The sequence below is a fragment of the Eptesicus fuscus genome, chromosome 5, assembly GCF_027574615.1.
Source record: "Eptesicus fuscus isolate TK198812 chromosome 5, DD_ASM_mEF_20220401, whole genome shotgun sequence".
Lineage (NCBI taxonomy): Eukaryota > Metazoa > Chordata > Mammalia > Chiroptera > Vespertilionidae > Eptesicus > Eptesicus fuscus.
The window spans coordinates 23,740,463-23,765,164 of NC_072477.1; the positions used below are offsets into that span (position 1 = coordinate 23,740,463).

At 47.1% G+C, this 24,702-nt stretch overlaps 1 protein-coding gene across 1 annotated transcript in view; it reads left to right on the plus strand.

Moving 5' to 3' along the window:
* The window catches only part of DPF3 (double PHD fingers 3), a 208,161-nt gene that overhangs the window by 91,796 nt on the left and 91,663 nt on the right, over positions 1–24,702 (plus strand). Inside the window, 1 exon segment of the mRNA XM_054715464.1 lies at positions 18,434–18,594. Coding sequence (XP_054571439.1) covers positions 18,434–18,594 — 161 coding nt within the window.

A 24,702-nucleotide genomic window follows, 5' to 3' on the forward strand; every position in this document is an offset into this window, starting at 1 on the left:
CCTTAGCCCATTCCCACTCCCCCGGCCCTGTCCAGGTCTCGGGTGGCTTGCGCGTCTCTGAGCGGCCTGCCAGGACTGGGTTGGAGTCTTGGCCCTCCTGCAGGAGGAAGGGACTGGCCACGAGGCAGTGCAGACCGGTCAGACATTGAAGCCTCTGAGCGTGGGGCCACCTGTAGCCTATTCCCAGCTCTGCCACTTAGCATCTCTGGGGTTTTGGTTCAAGTCCTGTCCTCGCTGAGCTCCAGTGTCTTCATCTGTTAACATTAGAGTGAACATATGCAAATGGCAGCCGATACTGTCCCTGGCCGATAGCAGTTGCTTGACGCATGGCACTGCGATGACCCAAGCTGTGATGTTGGCTTTGTTAGAGCTACCAGTACACCATCTGCAGAGTCCCTCCTACAGCGCAGGCTCTTGGGGGCATCGAGCAGGAAGAATGGTGGAGAGAGAACTGGAAGGGTCCGTGTCAGAGGTCAGCACAGAGACCTGACCCCAGCAAAGGGGGCTCTTGGTTGGACCTGACAACCACGGTTTTATTCTAGTCACGGGCAGAAGCTGGCTGTGGTCCTTGCACGCTGCCCCGGGGGACCCCTCTCCCTGCAGTATTGCCTTGGAAGTTAGCAAAGGGGCTGGTGGGGCCCAGGCCAAGAGCAGAGGCTGCCAGGGCAAACCTTCAAGCCACAAGTCAACATTTATTTATAGGTCTTGGAGGGAGAGGGCACCCCAGGCCCTGAAGTGGCAGCTGCAGGCGGCAGGGGGCAGGAGGCAGGGGCAGGGGAGAGGGTGGGGAGGGTGGTGGGTGGGGAGATGGTAGAGGTGCAGAGGCCAGGAGGTATTTGTGTGTTGGAGAGTCAGGGTTCCAGCAGAAAGCAGTAGATTCAGAGTAGACTGTGGAGTGTTTAATAAGATGGCTGTTCATAAAAACATGGGCAGGGGAATATTCAGGAGGATAGTTCACACCCTGGGGGCTAGGTCAAGGGTAGGGGAGAAGGTCACAGGGATCTAAGATGGTAGCCCTAAGGAGAGGGCTGCTAGACAGGAGCCATGACCTTTAGTGGAAGGATGCAGCCTCTCCCCAGTGACCCCGCACAGAGGCGGCGAGGGGAATAAATACTGCATCTCACACTCTTCCTTCTCTCTGGTTTGCCATTGGCACCTGCCATTGGCCCAGGCCATCAGAAGCAGAGGGAAGGGGACAAGTGGTTCAACATACAGGACAGACTCTTGGAGGCACCGAGCGGGGGGAGGGTGGTGGAGAGAGACCTGGAAGGATCACTGTGAGAGGTCGGCACAGAAAAGCAAGGGGTGGGGAGAAGTAAGCCTGGGGACATTTGGGTGAAGACAGAACAGCTACTGAGGGAACCCAGCTAGATTAATATCATGGACTCTGGGAGGCAGACAGACAGGGAGGAATCTTACCCTACTTTTGTGTGGTCTTGGGTAAGCTGTATCACCTTTCTAAGCCTTAATTTCCGCATCTATAAAACGGGAATGAATGATAAAGATACTATTCTCTACCTCGTTGTGGGGCACAGTGAAATACTGAAGTGCTCTGCAAGGTGCCTGGTACAGGGGAAAGGCTCTATAAATGAAGATAGAACAGGTAGTGGGGTTTGCTTAAAACATATGTCCAAATGAGGAGCCAACATGTATTGTGTAAGGCCCAGTGGGGGTATCATTTAGACAACTAATATTTATCGAATGTCTACCCTATGCCACGTACCCAGCTGGAGTCACTGGGAATACAGGGGTGAGCAAGTTAAACCAGTCTTTCTCCCAGGGAGCTTATGTATCTACTAGAGGCCCTGTGCACGAAATTCGTGCACTGGGGAGGGGGGGGGTCGTCCCTCAGCCCGGCCTGCACCCTCTCGCAGTCCAGGAGCCCTCAGGGGATGTCCGTCAGTCGGACATCCTTAGGGCTGCCACAGAGGCTGGAGAGGCTCCCACCACCGTGGCTGTGCTCACCAGCCGTGAGCCTGACTTCTGGCTGAGCGGTGCTCCCCCTGTGGGAGCACACTCACCACCAGGGGGGCAGCTCCTGCGTTGAGCGTCTGCCCCCTGGTGGTCAGGGCACATCATAGCGACTGGTTGTTCCATCCTTTGGTCGATTTGCATATTAGCCTTTTATTATATAGGATTGGGGAAAGACAGGTGGAAAGTAAATATAAATAAAATCATTTTTAATGGTTGGCAAAGTGCTAAAAAGACCACAAACCAGTGTAATGGGTAAAGAATGAGTGCTGTAGATAAGAAGTTTGGGGCCTGGTCAGCGTGGCTCAGTGGTTTAGCATCAGCCTATAAATTAGGAGGTCACGTGGCTCTGGAAGCAGAACATCATGCTGCTACTGTCACCAGAAAGGGGACCCGGCCCTGAGTGGGACAGCCTCAGGCTGACTGGGAGTGTGTGGGTTCTTGACTTAGTGCAGGAAAACTTTCACAACAGGAGTCCAGGTGATTTTGAGAGGATGTTTATTAAAGCTGGGGACAGTGAGACAAGGAAGGGCCTAGGATAGAAAAAGCATCAGGACCGCCTAGGTGGGGAAACGAGCCGAGGCTGGGCTGCTTGGGCTCACTGAGAAGTCAGAGAAAAGGGGGTCTTGGGGACAGGTTCAGGGTTAACCCGGGATGAGCTGCTGCTGCCCATTGCTCCCTCTCTGCCCATTGCTCCCTGTCTCATGGGATCCCTTAGAGCAGCGGTCGGCAAACTCATTAGTCAACAGAGCCAAATATCAACAGTACAATGATTGAAATTTCTTTTGAGAGCCAAATTTTTAAAACTTAAACTTCTGCTAACGCCACTTCTTCAAAATAGACTCGCCCAGGCCGTGGTATTTTGTGGAAGAGCCACACTCAAGGGGCCACAGAGCCGCATGTGGCTTGCCAGCCCCAGTTTGCCGACCATGGCCTTAGAGTTTAGGAGGTGCCGGTGGGGGAAGAAAGGAGGAAGGGAAAGGCTCCTGGGGTTTGTTTTGGGGGTTTTAATGGCTGAGAGTTTAGGGGAGGTCTTGGGGAGATCAATAGAATGTTCATCAGTTTATGCTAATGAATCAAAAAGACATTTATTTTCTTAACTTCATCTGTCCTTGGGTGTGGTTGGCCCAAATGGCACTAATTGGATTTCTGCTACCTGTCTCCCTGAGTAGGGTGACTTAAACTCTTTACCCTCTGGTTGGGAAGGAGAAGTGCAAACCATTTACTCCTAAGTGTCCTTGGTTATAGAAGGTAGGATGTTGTGATTTACTAGATGGCTGTAAACTACTTGGCTGTGTATCTGCCTCAGTTTCCCTATTCCGCTTGTCCTGGCGACTAGCCTGTCTCACGACTGGCATCTCCCTCCAAGGTGACCGTGAGCACTCAGAGGCAAGTTCTTGGCCTGGCACCTCTTCACGCTCCATGACCATTAGCTGTTGGCTGTTGTTATTATTACTTTGATAAACGTTATTTTAGAAAAAGGTGGTCTCAATAAGTGGGTCAATACAATATAAAGTGTTCCTCGGGCTCAGCGTACACTTACCGTCGAGGCAGAGTGGAGTGGTGGTGAGAGCATGGGCTCTGAGACGAGGCGGCCAGTTCAAAGCCTGACTAGGCCCCTCCTTAGGGGGCCTTCAGCCCATGACTTCAGCTGAACCCCAATGTCCTTACTGTAGAATGTGGGATAGTAATAGCTTCTCTCTCATGGGGTTGCTGCAAACCCAGAATGCATTACTGTTTCTAAAGCACCTGGAACCGGGCCAGCCCACAGTGAGGGCCGCCTGGTGTACCGTGTTGCTAAGACTCAGGTGTGCAATGCCAGCCCGAGGAGCTGGGGACCAAGGCCCCTGCTCCCAGGAGCTTGCTCACAGTGGGTCTGGGACACGTGTTTAAGGAGATCCCGGCACCCAAGGCACTGTATGACGGTTACTGAATAAGTGGCCAGACCGTAGTGGAGGGAGGCATCATTGGAGGACTGGTGAGGGGAGGCTTTGAGGAGGGATGTGAAGACAAGAAAAGAAAATTAATGCTAACCAGCTCTGATGTTATCAGTCAGGAGGAGACAAACACTATCCAATCAGTCTCCCCCAAGCACGGCTTTCGCCCTTCCTGCGTGGCCTTTCCCAGCAGTCTGCAACCCCCAGGCCCGGCCTCAACTTCACTCTCAGGCCTATCGATGAGGGGCAGCCTCCTAACCCCCTCTGTCAGCTCCCATGGAGCCCTTCAATCTCCTGGAAGTTGTTGAGACTCTTTTACCTTCAACTTCACCCACACCAGAGCGGCAAGGAAAGGTTAGAGGTCAGAGGACAGAGGTCGGGTGCTCAGAGGATGGGGGTGAGGGTGGAGAGCACTGTTTATGGAATCAACCAGAACCCCGTGTGCCTGGCAACTGGCAGATACTTCTGGTAAGATAAGTGGAACCCTCTGCAAGGTAATTATTAGAGAACATAAATTCCCCAGATAACCTGTCTTGGGAGGAGATATTGATGGCTGTGGGGCATGTGCTGGAGGTTGTGCTCGCTCCACTGAAATTGGCTCCTGTCCCCCAGCCTCCTCCTTTCCCCTAATCAGCCTTTCATCTAATCAGCTCCCCTGCCCATCCATCCTCCCCCACAGAGCTCAGCCTCTGGCTCAGGTTGGCTCTTTTGGACTTTTTTTTTTTTTTTTGGACTCTTAATGATGAAGGTCCCAATACACAGCACAGCCACGTGCATCCCTGTGGTTCTACAGGATTGGGGGGAAAGGTATAGCCCCCCTGAGGGAAAACTTATAAGAATAGAAGAAGGCCCTGCGCTTTGCTTGGGCTCAGGTCCCCAGGATGAGCATTAATTGAGTGCTGCTGAGTCAGCGTCAGGCTCCCGGAGGGGCTGGGGCTGTACCTGGTCACAGGGATGGAGACAAGCACCTGCCTCGTCCCTTGATTTGGCTCTGCCCATATCCCATCAGTTGGAACATGTAAGGATAATTCTCTCCATTTGACAGAAGAGCGCCTGGGGCCCAGAGGGGTTGAGAGACTTGTCAAAGACCTACAACGACTAAGTTCCAACTTCAACCTGGGACCGAGGTCCAGCCTTGATTCCCCCGTTAGCCTGTCACCCCCACATGAGATGATAGAATGTCCTCACCAAAACAGCCGAGGGCTGGGATGCTTCTGTGAGCCTTTTGCTGATCCTCTGGAGAGGAGAGAGATGGGTGAGCCCGGCAGGGAGGCACTGTGGGCCGAGGAAGCCTGGATAGGAGCCTTGGCTGGTACCTGGGGGCTCTTGCCTTTATTTGGAGTGAGGGAGGCAAGGGGCACCGTCCTGTTTGACAGAGAACACCCCAGGGAGGGGCACTGCTCTCTCTTCCCCCACTGCCTCAGCTGTAGCCCTTTTCCACCCCCCAGGAGGAAGTAAGGCCTGTGCATCCGTGAGGAGCGTCCTTCCGCCCATTGGCCGAAAGCATTTCCCAAATGAAAAAGGGCTTTCAGGGGAAGCTAGAAAAATTAATTTTCAGCGTTGAGTTTTGCTTGCTGTAGTTAACAATCATTATTAAATAGATAGGGTGAGCTAGTGCTTGTTTTCCTTAGTATTAACTGTATTTATGGGTTTTTATTAAGTTGTACCAAGCTGGGATAATTGTAAAAAGATTTGCTTAAGCTGCGTGGCTCTGGGGCCTCCCATTCTACTTTCTCTCATTCCAAGGATGGAGTCTTTTCATTATTCAAGTCTTATGCTATCAGCTAAAAGTCAGCGGACTTTTTCTGTCAAGGCCCATTTTAGGTAAATATTTAGGTAAATATTTTAGGCTTTGCAGGCCACTCGATCTGCTGGATCTACTCATCTCTACCACTGTAGTGTGAAAGCAGCCACAGACAATATGCAAGCGAGTGGGCATGGCTGCCTTCCTAGTGAACTTGACTTACAGACATTCATGGTGGGCCAGGTCTGGCCAACGGGCTGTGGTTTGCAGACCCTGCTATACACCTGGAGAAGTCCCTCAACTAGGAACCTGGACATGGTCTACCGTCAGCACTGCTCCTGTGTGACTGAGGGAAATCCCTTCACCTCTCTGGTTATTGATTTTCCTTGTAATACAACAGAAACACCAGACTGGACAATCTCTGACCCTCTGGGATTCTTTTAAAAAAAAAAAATATATATTTATTATTGATTTTTTTTTACAGAGAGGAAGGGAGAGGGGTAGAGAGTTAGAAAAATCGATGAGAGAGAAACATTGATCAGCTGACTCCTGCACACCCCCCACTGAGGATGTGCTCGCAACCAAGGTACATGCCCCAGACCGGAATCGAACCTGGGGCCCTTCAGTCTGCAGGCCAATGCTCTATTCACTGAGCCAAACCGGTCAGGGCCCCTCTGGGCTTCTTAAATCTGGCTCTTTAGTTATTTGAATCTGGCATCTTTCTTTTCCTCCTGTCAGTAGGTGTTTGGAACCACAGGGCCTCTCGGGGTCCATCACTCCTTACTCACTTGGGGATATATTTGTTTTCTACACCACAGCATACATTTTGCATTTCTCTAAGGGTGTCTTTTCAGGCAGCCCCATCCCTGACCCACTTCTTGGGTTACTGGGAGGTGGCTCTGTGAGAGGAAAGTCGACATCTGGACAGTTTGGCAGTTTGGGAAACCCAGGCGCAGAAAAGAGAAATAGTTAAGATTGCCCAGCAAATCAGTAATGCTCTTAGAGAGACCGGTGCCTCCAGAACAAGAAGTGTTGTTCAAGTTATTCTAGTCCTGGAGGTACCACCCACTGTGAAGGGGCAATGGGCCCTGTGAGGCTGATAGGATAGTAGCTAAGAGCAAGGTTCTGGTCTGAAATTGCCTGGGCTTATATCTTATTTCTCTTGTCTGTGAAATAGGGGGAATAGCAAAGTGCTTAGAAATGTGCCTGCCACACACAGTAAGTGCTCAATAAATGGTGGCCACGCTGCTATTAATATTATTAACATCACCGTGTCATCCTTCTATACATATGTGTAGGGTGACTCTTCTCATCTTTATACTAGACCCATCTTTAACTTTTGGATTGGAGATGGGGCTGAATTCTTTGCTCCTGACCTGTATAATAAGTGACTTTTGCTGAGGTGGAAAGATTGAGGGAAGAAGACTAGAGGGGGAAAGGAAAGGGAAGGGAAGGGAAGGGAAGGGAAGGGAAGGGAAGGGAAGGAAGGAAGGAAGGAAGGAAGGAAGGAAGGAAGGAAGGAAGGAAGGAAGGGATTTGGGTTCATGAGGAAAGGAGGATCAGATTCTAAATTTAGTCATGTTCCCTTTATAGTTGGTGGGATGGGAAGAATAGACCTTCCTAAGCAATATGGAGGGTTGATATCCTTTGTCATTACGAGGGCAGATTTAGGTATTTCACCTTTCTTTTGGTTTTAGTTTCCCAGGATATAAATATTAGTATATTTTTATTGATTTCACAGAGAAAGGGAGAGGGAAAGAGAGATAGAAACATCAATGATGAGAGAGAATCATTGATCGACTACCTCCTGCACGTCCCCTACTGGGGATTGAGCCCACAACCCAGGCATATGCCCTGACTGGAAATCGAACCATCCCATCACCTCCCAGTTCAGAGGTCAACCCTCAGCCACTGAGCAACACTGGCTGGGCCCCAGGATGTTTGTACCTATTTCATCAGAGAACTCAAATTTGGGGACATGACTAGCCCCTTGGTCAGCCTGGCTTTGTTCTGTCCTTATTAAAAGGTTTCCAAGTGTGTGCCTCAAAAAACAGCAGGTCCGAGGCAGTTTGCACAGGTGGCTGCCAAGAGAAATTGGGGTGACTGTGAGCCCCGTGGCAGGTTAAATGAGACTCAGTGCTTCTTTGTTTGCCTTGATGTCCCTGAGAAGGACGCCGGGAGATCACTTGGTCTGCAGGGTGTTTGCTTCTGCAGGCTGATTTAACCAACTCTGACAGGAGGGCAGAGGTCCTCCAGCAAGGTCAGGACCACAAATCCCATCCCAGCGGGTGCATGATGAGGAGACAGCGCCCTCCGGATGACCTTCAGGTTTCCATTGATTTCCCGTCAAGTAGTGCTTCCCCACCCTCGTCCTGCCCCTGCCCCTGCCACTACCTGTGGGCTCAGGGCTATGGATGAGGACATGGATCAGTTTTCTGAGAAAGAACACGCAGAAGAGGTTAATTCAGAGAGCGGCCCTTTAAGGGACGTGGAGTTGCGATGTTGGGGACCATCTTCTGGCACTACTAGTTGACAGTGCTCATATCAGGCCTGGAATGTCCTTTTGGGGCTTAGAAAAGAGTGGCTGATGTCACAAATGGCATCATTTATCCACTTGGCCCCACTTCTCTCCAGGTTTTGGAGTGTGGAGGTGGCATTGTGGGGTCATGAGTAAGATTCACATGTGGACAGTGGAATGGGTCCCTAACCTACTGTCAGGAGTGTGTTGAGCAGAGGGGACCAGAAGGGAGAAGTTGGAAGTGTGAGCCTCATTCCCTGCCCTGGGGCCTCTCCCAGCACTGACCTTCTTGCCCTCTGGAAGATCAGGCTTCCATACCATCCATACTGTCTGTTGCAGGTAGACCTAGATCTTTTATTTATTTGTTCAGTGTATCTGTTAAAACATTTCCTATGTGCCAAATCCTGCGTTAGGTCAAGGGATCAGGTCTTATACTGGGGAAGGAAGACCCGCATCTCACGGAGCTCACAATTTTATGTAGAGACAATCAACAGGCAAAGAGAGAAAGGAGGGAAAAATCTTGAAAGTGGTAAGTATTATGAAGAAAATAAAGTAGCATATGAGATAGCAAGGGCTAGAGCAGGAGTTGAATAGAGTGGGCTACCCTAGATAGGGTAGGTTGAAGAAGGAGAAGGAGAAGCCAACCAGGAGATGATCTGAGAGGAATGTATACCAGGAGGAGGGAGTAGCATATGCAAAGGTCCTGAGGTGAAATGATCTTGGTATATATTAGAGGGACAGAAAGAAGTACAGTGAGGATGGAGTCCAGTAGGCAAGGAGGGCAGGAGACAAGGTGGAGCAGGAGAGGTGGGCATGGCCAGACAGTCTGGGGCCTGCAGTCACGGGAAAGAGTTCAGATTTTATTCTGAGTGCAATGAAAAGCCATTGGAGGGATCCAAGGAGGAGAATGCCATAATCTGATTCCCATTTAAAAAAGATCATTTGGTCTTCTGTGTTGAGAATTGACTGCAGAAGTATGTATCCTTTGTGGTGGTGTTTGAAACGCCAATATTCCCTTTACTGGAGGAGGCAGCAGGGAGGCCCTTCGATTCCAGCAGCAAAGATGGGCTCTGAGGATGTGTTTGTGCAAGAATTGTCTCTGATCAGTGGTGAGCTTCTGCTGACAATCACACCCAGGGGACAGCATACCGGTGCCCAGCTCATCGTTGGCGTTTCAGAAAGGACTCAGCCTAGAATCCAGGAACGTAAAAATATTTTCCAGTCAGTGAGGTTTCTGTGGTGGGTGTGTTTTGTTTTTTTCTAGGTATGCTTCACCCTAGATAAAGCAGTCTTTTTTTTTTTTTACTTTTGAAAGTTGGTTGCATTCTACACATTTTTTAGTCTCTGGAGGAGACATTTATTTTGTCACGTCTGGATGCCATTTGGAAGGCAAACCTGGGACACAGAAAAGCTGCAGTCTTCTCCCTCCCCAGAGCACCCCCCTCTCCTGACCGTCCCCCCACCACACCCCCATTATTTACTGGAAGGAACCACACTGCTTTCCTCCCTCCTTCAGGCTCTTGTCCTTGGCAGCCCCTTGTCTTCAACCCTGAGTTGCATATGTCATCAGAACACCCAGCGGCAGCTCAGAAATCATGGCCAGGTTCAATATAAATTCCGTCTTGCTTAGATAGCTTTGCATAATAAGTCCCTGAAAAGTCTTCACCGGAGTGGATGCCGCAAAAGGAATTTATTGGGTCTAGCGGGCCCAAACGTCAGACTGAGTGGCATTCAAGTCATAATGGGGGTTTTAGGGTTCAAAGTCTTCATCTGACAGCTTTTGCAAGGCAGCGCCCTTGTCCCCTATATGCCTTTCCTGTGATGTTATGAAAGTCAGAATCACTGCCAGGGTGAGCACTCTAAGGATGCCTTGACCAGGCCTCTGGGATGCTTTGTTAAGGACGAAGACGTCTGTGGGACTAGTCTGCTACAAGTTAGTGCTTCCAGGTTAACCCATGCCACCTGCCCGAAAAATATCCCCCAGGAACTAAACCAGCCGAGTTACAGTCAGTTCATTGGGCCTTCCAATTCTGCCATTACAATATGGCCCAAGAGCCTCACAAGGCCCTCTTGCTCATGTCCTTGCTTTGGAGGTTGGGGAGCTATCTTTAGATAAGCGAGTTTCAGATTTCTCAATCACTGGGGGATCTGTCAGAAATACAGATACCTAGATCTCATCTCAAGCCTACAGAATCAGAATTTCACGGGCCCCGCCCGCCCCACCCCCACTGACTCTGCCACAAACCAAAGTTTGCATCCAGAGCCCTAGGCCATTCTCCTGGAGAGTGGGGTGATGGCATGCTTGATAAGCACCAAGGGATGCTTCCTGCATCAGCAGATGACAGCACATAGTGAGCTTCTTGTAAAGTTCAGAGAAGGAGAATCTCTGCAACTTGTGGTATGAATATTGTAGGTGGAGAAATGGAAAAAATCCCAAGAGCTGAAGTGAACATCCTAGGAAAAAGTCAGTAGGATTTGAACTTGTAGGATACCTGTTTTCAGATGCCTAATCCTGTGCTGTGGACAAGCCAGATAAACTTCATATGGAGAAACTTTTCTAGTGTCCCAAGCCTCTCTCAACTCTGAAGCTTCCATTAGTTTGCTAAGGGACGGCGTGACGTTTCAATCAAGCAATCCATATTGACCACATGCTTCTGAATTCCCTGCATTATGCTTGGTTGAGTCGTGCCGAGTATGGAACTCAGTCCCTGTCTTCAAGATGCTATAATCTAGTCGGGTGGGGAGAGACGAGGAGGACAGTTCAGATGGGGCACACACAAGTGAAACATGCGGGGAGCTCAGAGAAGGCAGAGAGCAAGCATCATTGGCCGGGATAACTGGGAGGCTTTCTAGAAGAGGCCGGACTCAGTCAGACCAAGGGCAGGAGGCAAGGATTCCAGGTGGGAGGAAGCATTTTGGTGGAGCCCAGGGGTAGGGCTGTCTGCTTCATGTATGTGGAAAGATCAGATTATTCACCCATTATTTCTTCATTCACTTCAACATGGCAAGCTGTGCTGGGCTTGGGGACAAAGTGACAAACAGCCAGATGCGGTCTCTACATTTGGGGCAGGCTTCGGACTTCTGGGATCATTACGCAACAATTTCGGTGTTCTCCTGGATGCCTGAGGTTCCACCTCTGCCACCCACAGCCTCCTGTCTTAGGACAGAGGTTTGGGCGGTCCCAGAACAGCGTTGAAGACACTGCAGTAGTGAGTGTGGTGTGTATGGGTGCCACGTGGAGGGCACTGGCCAGCCCAGGCAGAGGGTCATTCACAAAGTGGCAGATAATATTACTCTTTGGGGGAAGGAGGAAGGAATTACCACTGATCATACCCACATGTGGGAAGTAGAATTTAGACTCAGGGAGGATGAGTAACTTGCCTCAGGGTTGTGCAGCCAGTAAGGGGTGGAGCTGGCCTCAGATCTGCCTGATTCCAAGGCTCTGTCCTTTTTCCTCTGCTCCTCATACCTCTACCCTCCCATACTTCTCCAAGGGCCTTGACGGCTTGGTAGAGGAATTTGGGCACCTTTGAGAGCCATCTGGGCTACTATACTGACAAGTCCAAGACTAAACGCTGGGTTTGAGGGAGAGTTCTTTTTGTCACAGTGGGTAGGAGAAATGTTACAGGGATTGTAGTCAGGAGCCTCCTGCAATAACCCGGGAGCCGAATAAAGTGAGAGCGATTGCAGACATTCGTATTTTTTTTCCTAAAGTTGCAAGTAGACAGCCATGCGATCTGAAACACCAACCTATTTGTGCAAAAAACTCAGGAGACCACGCCCATGCATGCCGCATATGCTTTGCCACTCTCATTTAAACCCCTACCATAGGCGAGTGGCAGAGCAACTGTTGGAAGCAATTCAACAAAGACTTATTAGGCACCTACTGTGTACTGGGCTCTCTGTACAGGACACTGGGGCAAATCAATAAAAAGGCCAAGTATGCACCGCCCCAGGGGGAGCCTTTTCTGTTGAAGTTTATGTGAGCGGTGCTCCCGGGAGTTGTTCAGTGCAAGTCCTGAGAGGCTGTGTGCAGTGGCCCTGTGAATGTGGTCTGTGCCCTCGTGGAGTTTTCAGTTTAGTAGGGAAGACAAATATTAAGCAATGAATTGAGTTGAAATTGATATGTTGATATTATTAATAGTAGTATCATTGTTGTCTTTGTTGGAAGGGGATAGGATGAGGGAGGAAGGGGATTGGAATCTCTTACCCATTACCTACAACCCTTTCCTATTTTAAATACCAGAAACACTGTCTTAGTCAGCTTAGGCTGCTATAACAAAACGAACATAGACTGGATGGCTTAAACAACAGACATTTATTTTTCACAATTCTGGAGGCTGGGAAATCTGAGATCAGGTGGCAGCACAGGCTAGTTCTGGTGATGGTTGAGGGTTTTCTTCCGGACTTGCGGATGGCTGTTCTCATGCTGTCTCTTCACATGGGAGATGGAGGAAAGAGAGAGAGCTGGGAGGGTGGGGGGGGGGGGGGGGAGGAAGAGGAGAGAAGAGAGAAGAGATTTCTCTTCTTATGAGGGAACTAATCCCTTCATCCCCAAATGTTGCACCTCCAAATATCCACACTGAGGGTTGGCCTTCAATATGTGAATTTGGGGGGGACACATATTTCAGTCCATAGCAAACACTAAACTTGGCTTTGTGTCAAGGGCAGCTGTAGGGACAGTGTAACTATGAGGAAAGCGAAAAGCTTCCCACCTTGCCCAATATTGCCCCTCTCTTGCTAGGTATAAAACACTTCATAGCCCGGCCGGCATGGCTCAGTGGTTGCGTGCCGACCTAGGAACCAGGAGGTCATGGTTTGATTCCCTCTCTGAAATCAGTAAAAATATATATTTTAAAACAAAACGAACAAAACACACACACACACACACACACACACACACACACACACACAATAAACATTACATAAATGGGAGATGGTTTTCCATGCCTCAGTGAAACATACTTAAATGCAAACAGGAGGAAGTTCGTCTATTGGTGTAGATGAGTGTTGTTGTGTTTGTGGGCAGCTGGGGAAGTATGGGTAGCCGGGTGGGACAGCAGAAAATCCAGGTGGCCGCACACCAAAGAGCAGCCCCAGGGGAAGGAGGGGACAGAAATCCCTCCGGGGGCCAGGGCTCCTGTTTATCTCTGCTGATCCCTGTTTTTGTGCACACAGATCTGTGATGGGCCAAGGTCCTTTTTTACAGTCCAAGGGGATTTGTGGCCATGCTGTGGGAATGGAGGAAAAGGGACAAAGCCTGAGAAAGGAAAGAATTCAGTGCCAGAAGGAGTGAAGGCAAGGGAAGGGCCGAGGACAGCTTGCTAGGGAGATAGGAGAGCAGTTCCTCTCCCCACCCCCAACCCTAGAAGAATGGAGGCTGGGTTGGGGGGGAGGGAGCAGGTTCTGGCCAGAGATGAGGAAGTTGCTTTTGGACAGGTGTTTGAGGTAAGGCAGGATGCCTGACCTTGGGTCAGAACACAGGACCAGAGGGACAGTGATGAGCCAGAGAGCCCAGGTGTCTGGGTCGGAGGGCTGGGTCTGGAATCTATGAGAACAGCAATCAGGTCTCAAGGGGGAGGGAAGTGAAAGTGTGAGGAAGGAGAGGAGCAAGAGTCTTGAGGGGTGTGTGCGTGCTATGGGCCCTGGAAATCACAGTTAGGGCCTCATTGGCACTCATTTAGGAGAAGTCTCACTTTTTCCACCGTGGATCCTCTTTGGCCCCTGGAATCCATTTCTCCACAGATGTGCTCCAGGAGGGTCACGGGAGCACTCTCACAGCGAGGCTACTTTCATTCCAGGTGGGTTCCTGAGGGATCTCGCCCCCCTACAAAGCCCCAGAACCAGGCAGCCAGCACGGCTCCGAGCTGAGAGCCCAGCAATGGGTTCCCCTGGCCTTTCTCGCTGCTGATTGCAGTCTTGAGTAGCCTGAAGTCAGCTGCAGATGAGAACATCATTCTACTCTGCCCGTGCCAGCCTAAGACGTCGATCATCCAGCAGGAAAGCCAGCCCTCTTTGGTTTGGTGTGGATAGGTGATGGCTGAGGCTTGGCTGTGCCTGACCCAGCCTGGGGCACGCTGGTCACCACTCCACAAACTGAATCCTTCGCTGCCAATTTTTCCTTGCTCCCGCTGCCCCTTGCTACTCAAATGCAAATGTCACCCCTGAGATCCTATCACTGTGGGGTATTTTTTTTTTTTTTAAAGAAATACCATATTGAAAAGGACACTTGTCCTCTCTCCTGTTAAACTGCATTCCATGGGATAGGGAGACCTGGCCATTATTTTTTTCCTAGACAGCAGAGCAAGCCTTGTGAAGATTCTGGCTAATTAACTTTTGGAGAAGAGCTGCTTGCATTTACCAAGGAGGCTCAAGCCTCTTTTCTCCTCCCGTATCTTGAAAAAGGCTTTATGTGTTGTTTCCAAATCTCTGCCATCGCCTGGTCTGTTTAAAAGTGACTTCCCTGCAGAGGATAGCAGAGAGGGTGTTAGATGTCACATTTTTGCAGCTTCAGTCTTTCATACAGTTGTTCCAGTCCCCAGGAAGGCTTTTCTGTTTACAGAAGGGAGGCATTATCCACACAAAGAGTACGTTTAAAAATACACCCCCAGCATGCCTGTTACTAATAACATTGCATGTTATGAAAGCGGAAAGTATTTAGGATGAAATTAATTTTCACCCAGTGCACCACTTTGACTTTCTTGTTCCATTCCGCATCAGGCACGGGCTTGGCCAACCTCACTTTTCATTTTCTTTTCTTTTTTGAAAATAATGTATTTTTATTGATTTCAGAGAAGAAGGAAGAGGGAGAGAGAGAGAGAGACAGAAACACCAATGATGAGAGGGGATCACTGATCGGCCGCCTCCTGCACGCCCTCCCCACTGGGGATCGAGCCCACCACCCGGGCATGTGCCCTTGACTGGAATCGAACCCAGGACCTTTCGGTCCGTAGGCCGACGCTCTATTCAATGAGCCAAACCAGCTAGTGCCTTACTTTTCATTTTCAGCAAGTTCCCTTTCTTGTTCCTCTCTTTTGGATTGAAGCTGTTGGAAGTGAGTTACGAGCATATCAGGAAAAGTCTAATTTGAGAGCCTACGATAGATTTCTTTTGTCTTGGCTTCCAGAAGTTTGTTTTGAAAATGGAGACCCTCTTCCCTCCAGTCGATGAGTTTTAGTGTACAGTTTTCTTTTCTTTTCTTTTTTTTTTAATGGGTTATCTTTTTGCAGACTTTCTGGGGTTGGAATAGTTAATATCTCTTTTGGCAGTCTGTCCAAAGATGGTGGGAAAACAGATAACTGCTTCTCACATTGGACACCTCCCTGTCACGTGCTCTTTCTTGTCAGTTCTCATCAGGGTGGCGTGGCTGGTCGCTGTGATGTGGAGGGGAGCTGGAGCATCTGGGGTGCCCTCGCCACGCGGTGCCACCTTGCCTGGGCTGCGCTGCCGTGGCAGTTCTGTTACACTGAGCGACACTGCTCTAGCAGGAGGAGACATTTACGCTGGTGGCACACACATGCGAAACTTTGTAGGAAATGTTTCTTTATTTTTGATCATTCTCATGATCCTTGTTACCAGCCTTGATTGTTGTTACGTTTTATGGCATTTAATGGCCTCTCATCCCCTCCCCAGTTCAGTTGCAGCTGTGTAACTGTTATAATTTGATTACAGTTTGGTTTTCAACTGCTAGGACACTTTCTGAGCACGTTTTGTCTTCCTGGTGGGTGAAGATATTCAGAGGTGGAAAAGGAATAAAGAGCTTTTTTTTTTTTTTTTTTAAGGGGGCATATCAGTAAGTAATTTCCAAACGATGTCTCAGAAGCTGCAAGGATTGTATCCTCCCAGAATGAGAAATTTGCTTTAAACTCTTTGGTAGACTCTGATCCACTGACTTAACAATAAAAAACTGTGGAAAATTTCATTTAAAATTTGCTTTCTTTATTCCTCTAAATATTTTGGTTAAGAGTTATATTATTTTTAACTTAGTGACTTTCCCTCCCTGATTTTGGCTTTGCAAATCTACATAGAATCAAAACAAAGGGACATTCATGATGTTGCTTCAAAATGAGCTACTTGATTCTCCCTTTGGCCCTGCGTTCCCAGGCTCTTCCCTTCCGGTCTCCTCCTCTCCGAGAAGAGGCTCCAGTTCACCTGGCAATGCCTATGTTATGACATGTGTATTTCAGGAGCCAGTTATTAACCTCCAACATGTGCCTAGCTTTCATTTCTTAGGTATTTGATCTCATGGGTTATTTTTGTGATTTACATTTCAAAAAGTTTACTCTTTATTAATTTGGTAGGCAAAATGAATACTATTGCTATAACTTTAAACATTTCATTGAATTATTTTCAATTACAGTTGACCTTCAATATTATTTTATATGAGCTTTAGGTATGTGCCTTACATTTGATCAGTTTTTATCAATGTTATATTTTTGGCCTTTGAAAAGGATACTATCTTAAAATTAGTAGCATCACTACATGTCCAAGGATACCAAAGATTCAGGATTATACAATTTACTTAATTAAGTTGTGTTTAATCAGATCACCACTCCAGAAAACCAGAAAGGTCTTTCTAGGTTTTGAATTGAATTATATTGAGTTCAAAATCAACTATTATTATTTTAAATGCTTCTTTTATTTATCATCAGAAAGCTCTTTTTCTTTTTTTTTAAAGCTCTATTGAGCTTTGTTTATTTATTTATTTTTGTTATCTTCACCTGAGGATATATATACAGATATATATATATATATATATATACTTTAAAAATATTTTTATTGATTTCAGAGAGGAAGGGAGAGGGAGAGCGAAATAGAAACCTCAATGATGAGAGAGAATCATTGATCAGCTGCCTCCTGCATGCCCCCCACTGGGGATTGAGCCCGAAACCTGGGCATATGCCCTGACCAAGAATCAAACCATGACCTCCTGGTTTATTGGTCGGCACTCAACCACTGAGCCACACTGGCCAGGCCTGAGGATATTTTTTCCATTGATTTTTTGAGAGAGTAGAAGAAAGTGAGGCGAGGGGGGTGAGGGGGAGAGAGAGAGAGAGAGAGAGAGAGAGAGAGAGAGAGAGAGAGAGAGAGAGAGAGAGAGAGAGAGGTGAGAGAGACACATTGATTACCTGCATCTCAGGTATGTACCCTTGACCAGAAATCGAGCCTTCCACCCTTTGGTACACAGGCCGATGCTCTATCCACTGAGCCCAATGGTGCCCAGGGCAGAAAGTTATTTTTCTGTAAGTGTGTGGTTTTAAAAGACTGGCGCATGCCCTCTTCACCTCCCTTTATCATAGCTCTCCTTTCATGGATTGTCTCCTCTGTCCTTCTAAGTCTTTTATTTAGAGTTTCTCTTCTATTGTAATGGAGATCTGTGCATCTATGCTGGAGAGCAGGGTTCATTCTAGACTGTTTTGCTGGCAATCACTGAGAACAAAGTGTGTCTACTGGGGGATGTTAATGAGGGCGCTCTAGAAGCCTGCTGTTCCAGTAGATCCTTTGCACAAGGCTGTTTCCGAGCCACCTTTTGAAACGGAACCTCCTGCTTCCTAGAACAGGGACTTGTGGTTCTTAGTTAAACACACGGCCAGGTATTTCTCCAGCAACGTTGGTTCTTTGGGGAACAGCACAATAATTGGCCGTTCTGGCCGCTATCTAAGGGTGAATCTTGTCCAACTCCGAGAAACAAAGGAGAGGAACCGTGTATGGGCTAGGGAGGGGCTGCTGGAATGGAAGAGTCCATTGGCAAAACCGAAAGTTGGAAGTATTGTGACTTTTCAGTGCCTGACTGTCAGCCTCCCATTGGCTGAGCGGTGGCTGCACAGGAGGCGTCTCCCCCAGCTGAGGCCGTGCGGCCCCATCACTTCCGGCGGAGTCCACATTGGCGCGTGGTGTGACCTGGAGGACTTGGGCCACCAGAGCGGCTCGGTCTAGGGCGGCTGGGTCTTGGGAGAGTTCTCACGTCTAGGCTCCAGACTCCATTTTCAATGAGGTCTCGGCTTATTCATTCCCACCGTTTGTTCTCGGGGGGCCCTAGGTTCTTTGCTAAAGAGGTTTCTGAGTTTCCCGGGGGGTCCCTTACCGGACGCAGAACTGGTGGAGACCCGACACCGAGCTGGATTTTGCCCGTGGGCCAGGCCGCGGCCCTCATTGGCCTGCAGGACGACCAGCTCTTCCCCGCGAGGCGGGCGGGTGGGTGGCATTGCTCTGGCTGCGTGTGGCCGTGCCCGGGCCTCATCCCCCCTCTCTGTCGCCCGCCAGGCTCGGGGACCAGTTCTACAAGGAGGCCATCGAGCACTGCCGCAGCTACAACTCGCGGCTGTGCGCCGAGCGGAGCGTGCGGCTGCCCTTCCTGGACTCGCAGACGGGCGTGGCCCAGAACAACTGCTACATCTGGATGGAGAAGCGGCACCGGGGCCCAGGTGAGCGGCCCGCGCCCTCGGGGTGCTGGGGCAGGAGGAGGGGGGCCGGGGCTGGCCGGGGAATCGGTGGGGCTGGGGCAGGAGGAGGGGGGCCGGGGCTGGCCGGGGAATCGGTGGGGCGGGCTGGACGGCGCGCAGGGGTTCTTCCCAGAAACTCGCCTCGTCGCTCTTGCCTGGGGTTCGATTCCAGGTCAGGGCACAAGTCCAGGCTGCGGTTCTATCACCGGACTGGGTCTACGGGAGGCAACTGATCAAAGGTTCTCCTTCACATCGATGCTCCTCTCTCTAAAACGAATGAAGTTACTCTTAAAAAAAAAAAAGAAAAAAAAGGACTGGGTGGAGATTAGGGAGGTAATTAAAACTTGCTGTTATATGAGTTTCAAACCCGTGTAAAAGCGGAGAGAATAATAAAGTGAATCGCCGTGTATTTGTCACCCAGAGTCAACAATGATCAACCTGTGGCCAATCTTGTTTCATCGACACGCTCCTCCCCCTTCCCTCCTAGACCTCAGGTTATTTTGAAGCTAACCAAGTCTGTTTTTTTTTGTCTTTTTGTTGTTGTCTGTAAATGTTTCAGTGTGTATGTCTAAATGGTAATGACTTGCCCTAGCAGGTTTGGTTGAGTGGATAGAACATTAGCCCACGGCCTAAAGGGTCACGGGTTTGAGCATCAGCCTGGGGATTGAAGGGTCTTGGGTTTGATTCACGTAAATGGGCTTAATTCCCCGCCCCCCTCCCCCCCCCCAATCAATGTTTCTGTCTCTCCCCTTCCTTACCATTCTCTCTAAAAATCAATGAAAAAATATCCTTGGGTGAGGATTAGCAAACAAACAAAAAATGATAAGGCCATAACCCCGCTTCCCCCCAATAAACCAGGAATAGCTATCAAAGCTCAAAGTTGCCCGGCTCAGTGGTTAGAGTGTGCGCAGGCGCACCAAAGGGTTGAGGGTTTAAGTCCCAATCAAGAACGTGGGGGAGTCAACCAACCAATGTGTCTTTCTCACACTGACGTTTCTCTTCTCTCTTCCCCCTTTCTCCCTCCCTTCTACCTTCTCTAAAAAAGCAATGGAAAATATATCCTCGGTGAGGATTAACAAAAACAAACAAACAAACAAAAAAAAGGGGGGGGGCGGGCTGTAAGGGGTCAATGGGAGAAAAAAGGGGACATATGTAGTACTTTAAATAATAAAGATTTAAAAAAAACTTCAAAGGAAAAAAACCCGAAAAAAAAAAAAACCACTCAAAGTCAACAGTAAGACTTTTTTGTTGTTGTTAATCCTCGCCGAGAATATTTTTTTTCTTTTTTTTCCCCTTTTTATTTTGAGAGAGAGGGGGTGGTGTGGGGAGAGAAACATCTATTTGTTGTTCTACTTGTTTATGAATTCATTGGTTGATTCTTGTATGTGCCCTGACTGGGGTGGGGGAGGGGTATCAAACCCACAACCTTGCCATGTTCTAACATGCATCAATAATTCATTCTTTTTTTATGCTGAGTAGTATTCCATTGTATGGCCGGAATACATTTTGTTTACCTATTCACCCTTTGAGGGACATTTGGATTTGTCTAGTTTTTGGCTATTATAAAGTTGCTATGAACATTTGTGTATGTCTTTGTATGGACATGTACTTTTATTTCTTCTGGGTAAAGTACCTAGGAGTGTAATGGCTAGATTGTAAAGAAGGTGTATGTTTAACATTTTATGAAACTGCTAAGCTTGTTTTCAAAGGGGTTGTATCATTTTATATTCCTGCCAGCAATATACTTAAGTTCCAGTTCTTCCATATTCTCACCAACACTTGGTATGGTTAGATTTTTAAAGTTTTAAACATTCTTTTTTAAAAAAATATATATTTTATTGATTTTTTACAGAAAGGAAGAGAGGGATAGAGAGTTAGAAACATTGATGAGAGAGAAACGTCGATCAGCTGCCTCTTGCACACCCCCTACTGGGGATGTGCCCGCAACTAAGGTACATGCCCTTGACCGGAATCGAACCTGGGACCCTCGAGTCCGAAGGCCGATGCTCTATCCACTGAGCCAAACCGGTTTCGGCAAGTTTTAACCATTCTAACAGTATATTGTTGTGTCTCAATGTGGTTTTACCTTGAATTCCCTAATTAACAATGATATTGAGCATCTTTACATGTGCTTATTTACTATCCATATATATGTTCTTCGGTAAAATGTTCACCTCTTGTCCATTTTAAAATTAGATTGCTTGTTTTGTTGTCATTAAATTTTCATAGTTCTTGGTCATAAAAAGGAAGAAAATTTTACCCTTCGAGACCGCATGGATGGACCTGGAGAACATTATACTGAGTGAAGTAAGCCAGTCAGAGAAAGACAAGCACCATATAATTTCACTCATATGTGGAATTTAATGAACAAACTGAACTAACCGGGAAAATAGGGACAAACTCCTAGAGGGCAGGCAGACAGCTCTGGTGGTGGGGATGGGGTGGGATGGGTGGGGGGATGAGGGTATTGGGGAGTGTGGAAGGATTGGAAGGAGTGAGTAGAAAAAAGAACTCATGGACATGGACAACAATGTGGTGATTTCAGGGTGGGGGGAGTGAGTTGGATGGAGGTGGAAGAGGTTACAGTGGGGATATAAGACCTTTATTTGACATATGCTTTGAAAATATTTTCTTCCAGATTGTTTCTTGTATTTTCATTATCTTAATAGTATCTTTCAAAGAGCAGGTATTTAAGTTGAGCTTATCAACTTGTTATTTTCTAAATTGTGATTTTGTTGTATCTAAGAAATTGTTGCCTTAATCCAGGTCAAGGTTTTTTTTCCCCTGCAGAAGCTTTATAATTGAGGTTTTATATTTAGGTCTATGATCCATTTTGAATTAAATGTTTAATATGGTACAAGGTATGGATTAAAGTTTTTTTGCAGATAGATATCCAATTGTTCCAGCATAATTTGTTGAGCTATGAATTGTCGTTGTACCTCTGTCAAAAATTAGAGGCCACATGTATGAGGATCTATTTCTGGATTCTCAATTCTGTTTCACTGATTTGTCTATCTTCACACTAACATCTCACTGTCTTGGTTATTGTAGTTTTATAATGCATCTTGAAATCAGATAGTGTGTTAGGCCTCTAAATTTGTTCTTTTTCCAAGATATTTTGGTTATTTGACCTTTGCACTTCCACATGACATTTTACAATCAGTGTGTCAATTTTCACACAAATATGTGGGATTTTGATTGGGATTGTATGGAATCAATAGATCAAGTGGGGGAAATGGACAGTTTTCAATGTTGAGTCTTCCAACCCACAAATATGGCCTATCCCTACTTACCGTATTTTCCGGCGTATAAGACGACTTTTTAACCCAGGAAAATCTTCTATACGCCCAGTCATCTTATACGCCGGAAAATACAGTATTAATGTCTTTAATTTTTCCCGTCAATACCTTTTCTTTCTCAGTATACAGGTCTTCACATTTCTGTCATGTTTATCTCTAAGTACTTACAATATTATTGATATTGCTGTAAATGGATTTTTAAAAATTTAAACTTCTTATTTTTTGATGCTAGTATACAGTACAATTAAGTTTGTAAATTGATTGTATATCATGCAACCTTCTAAACTCATATTAGTTTTAGTAGGTTTCTAGAGATTCCACAGCATTTCCACATAGTTGGTTATGTTGTTAGTAAATTAAGAAAACTTTTCAATATAGATGAGTTTTATTTTATTTGTCTATTGCACTGGCTGTAATGTACAATGCAATATTAAGTAAAAGTGGTGAGAGGAAGCATTCATTGTTTCATTATTTTAAAAAATATATATTTTTACTGATTTCAGAGAAGAAGGGAGGGGAGAGATAGAAATATCAATGATGAGAAAGAACCATCGATTGGCTGCCTCCTGCATGCCCCCTACTGGGGATCAAACCTGAAAGCTGCCCTTGGCTGGAATTGAACCCGGGACCTTCAGTCTGCAGGCTGACGCTCTACCTACTGAGCCAAACCAGCTGGGGTCATTGTTTCTTTATTAAGCATGATGTTAGATGTAGGTTTTTTTTTGTTGTTGTTCTTTATCACACTGAGAGTGGTCCTATTTCTAGTTTGAGCGTTTTAAATCAGGAATGGATGTTGGAGTTTGCCAACTGATTTTTCAGAGTCTATTGAGATGCTCCATGCAATATTTCTTTTGTGGTTTGTTAATATGATGTTACATCGATTGATTTTTTTTTTTTTCTGCAAAAAGCTTTATTGTTTCATTTGGTCCAATGCATGGGAGAGGGCTTTAGGACGGTTAAAAGAATGGCTAGTAGTTTCGGGAAGAGGCTCAGGCAAAAACCAGACAGCAGGGGGATGCAGAGGAGCCTCTCAAAGGCTCCTAGTCGCGCTTGAGGGTGAGCCTTTCGAAGAGATACTCGCCCAGCCTGGGGGCCGGCCAGCCTGCGGATGTTAGTCACGTGGTGGCCCATCTTCTTGATGAGTTTCACCTGCTCACCCAGGAAGTGGTTCTCCAGGAAGTCACAGAGCTGAGGGTCTCTGCACTAGAACCCAGGGCCTGCAGCTCCAAAGGGCCTGGGTCAGGTGCCTCTCCAAGGCCAGGCGGCTGCCGTGGCGTCCTGAGTTTTGCCCCATTGACCTTGGGGAGGCTTCAGCACATCCTGGAAGAGAATGCGGCCACCGCGCTTGTTTGCCACTTTAAGAGATGCTCAGCGCCCTCACGCTTCTTCTCCGCCAACTCGTGGAAGAAGTGCTCCTCCCTCCTCCCCCAGAGCCACATCGTGGCGGTGGAACTAGAAGCCCAGAGAGAGGCAGGTGTGGGAGGCCCGCAGATGCAGGTTGGCCAGGCGGTTGACCGCAGCCTCCACCTTGGTGGAATAATTCTGACGAATTTGGGAGCTCATGGTTGTTCGGCAATAAGGAGTAAAGGTAGGAAACAAAACCCAGTGTGTTGACTGGTCCCGGAGGTGGTTCTGAAGGTGGTGACTCGATAAGATGCAGGAGAATGGCCGGAGGCTGGAAGAAGAGGCGTCCCTGGGTCTGTTCCGTCCAAACTCTGTTGAAGCAAGAGACAGATCCGGAACCTCCGAGGGCACTCTGATTTTTGAATGTTAAACTGACATTGCATTCCTAGGATAAACCCTACTTTGCCATGATGTATTAATCCTTTTTATATATGGTCAAGATGCATGCTGCAAAAATTTTAATAAGAGTTTCTTACATTTTTTGAGAGATATTGATCTATAGTTTTCTTGTGTCTATGTAGTTTGGATATCAGGATGATGTTGGCCTCATAAGGAGTTGGGAAGTATTCCCTCCTTTTTAGTTTTCTGGAGGAATTTATGTATAATTGGTATTTTTTCCTTAATTGTTTTGAGCATTTGCAAATGGATCCATTTGGACCCTGCAATTTCTTTCTGGGAATGTGTTAAACTACAAATTTAATTCCTTTGAAAGATACCTAAATATTTAAGTTATCCATTTTATCTGGAGTGAACCTTGGTAGTTTGTGACTTACAAGGAATTTTTTCCATTTCATCTAAGTTCTTAAACTTAGTGGCAGAAAGCTGTTCATACTATCATTATCCTTTTAATATCTGTAGAATCTGGCGTGGTAATTCCTCTTTAATTTCTTACATTGATAATTTGAATTTTTTTATCTGATCAATCTGACTAGAAGTTTACCAATTTTATTGATATTTGTTGTTGTTGTTAATCTTCACTGGAGGATATTTTTCTATTGATTTTTAGAGAGAGTGGAAGGGAGGGGAGAGACAGAGAAAGAAAAACATTAAAGTGAGAGAGATACATTGCTTGATTGCCTCCTGCACAAGCCTCAACCAAGGCAGGGGATTGAGCCTGCAAACTGGGTACGTGCCCTTGACCGGAACTGAACCTGGGACCTTTCAGCTCTATCCACTGAATCAAACTGGATAGGGAGCAATTTTATTGATATTTTACAAGAAATAGCTTTTGGTATAATAGATACTTTTCAACTTTTAGTGTGTTACAGTTTCTTCTCTGATCTTTATTTTCACCTTTTCCCCCTTGTTTACATATATTTAACTTGTTCTTCTCATTCTTATTTCTTAAGGTAGAAACTGAGGTCATTGCTTTGAAATCTTTTTTCTA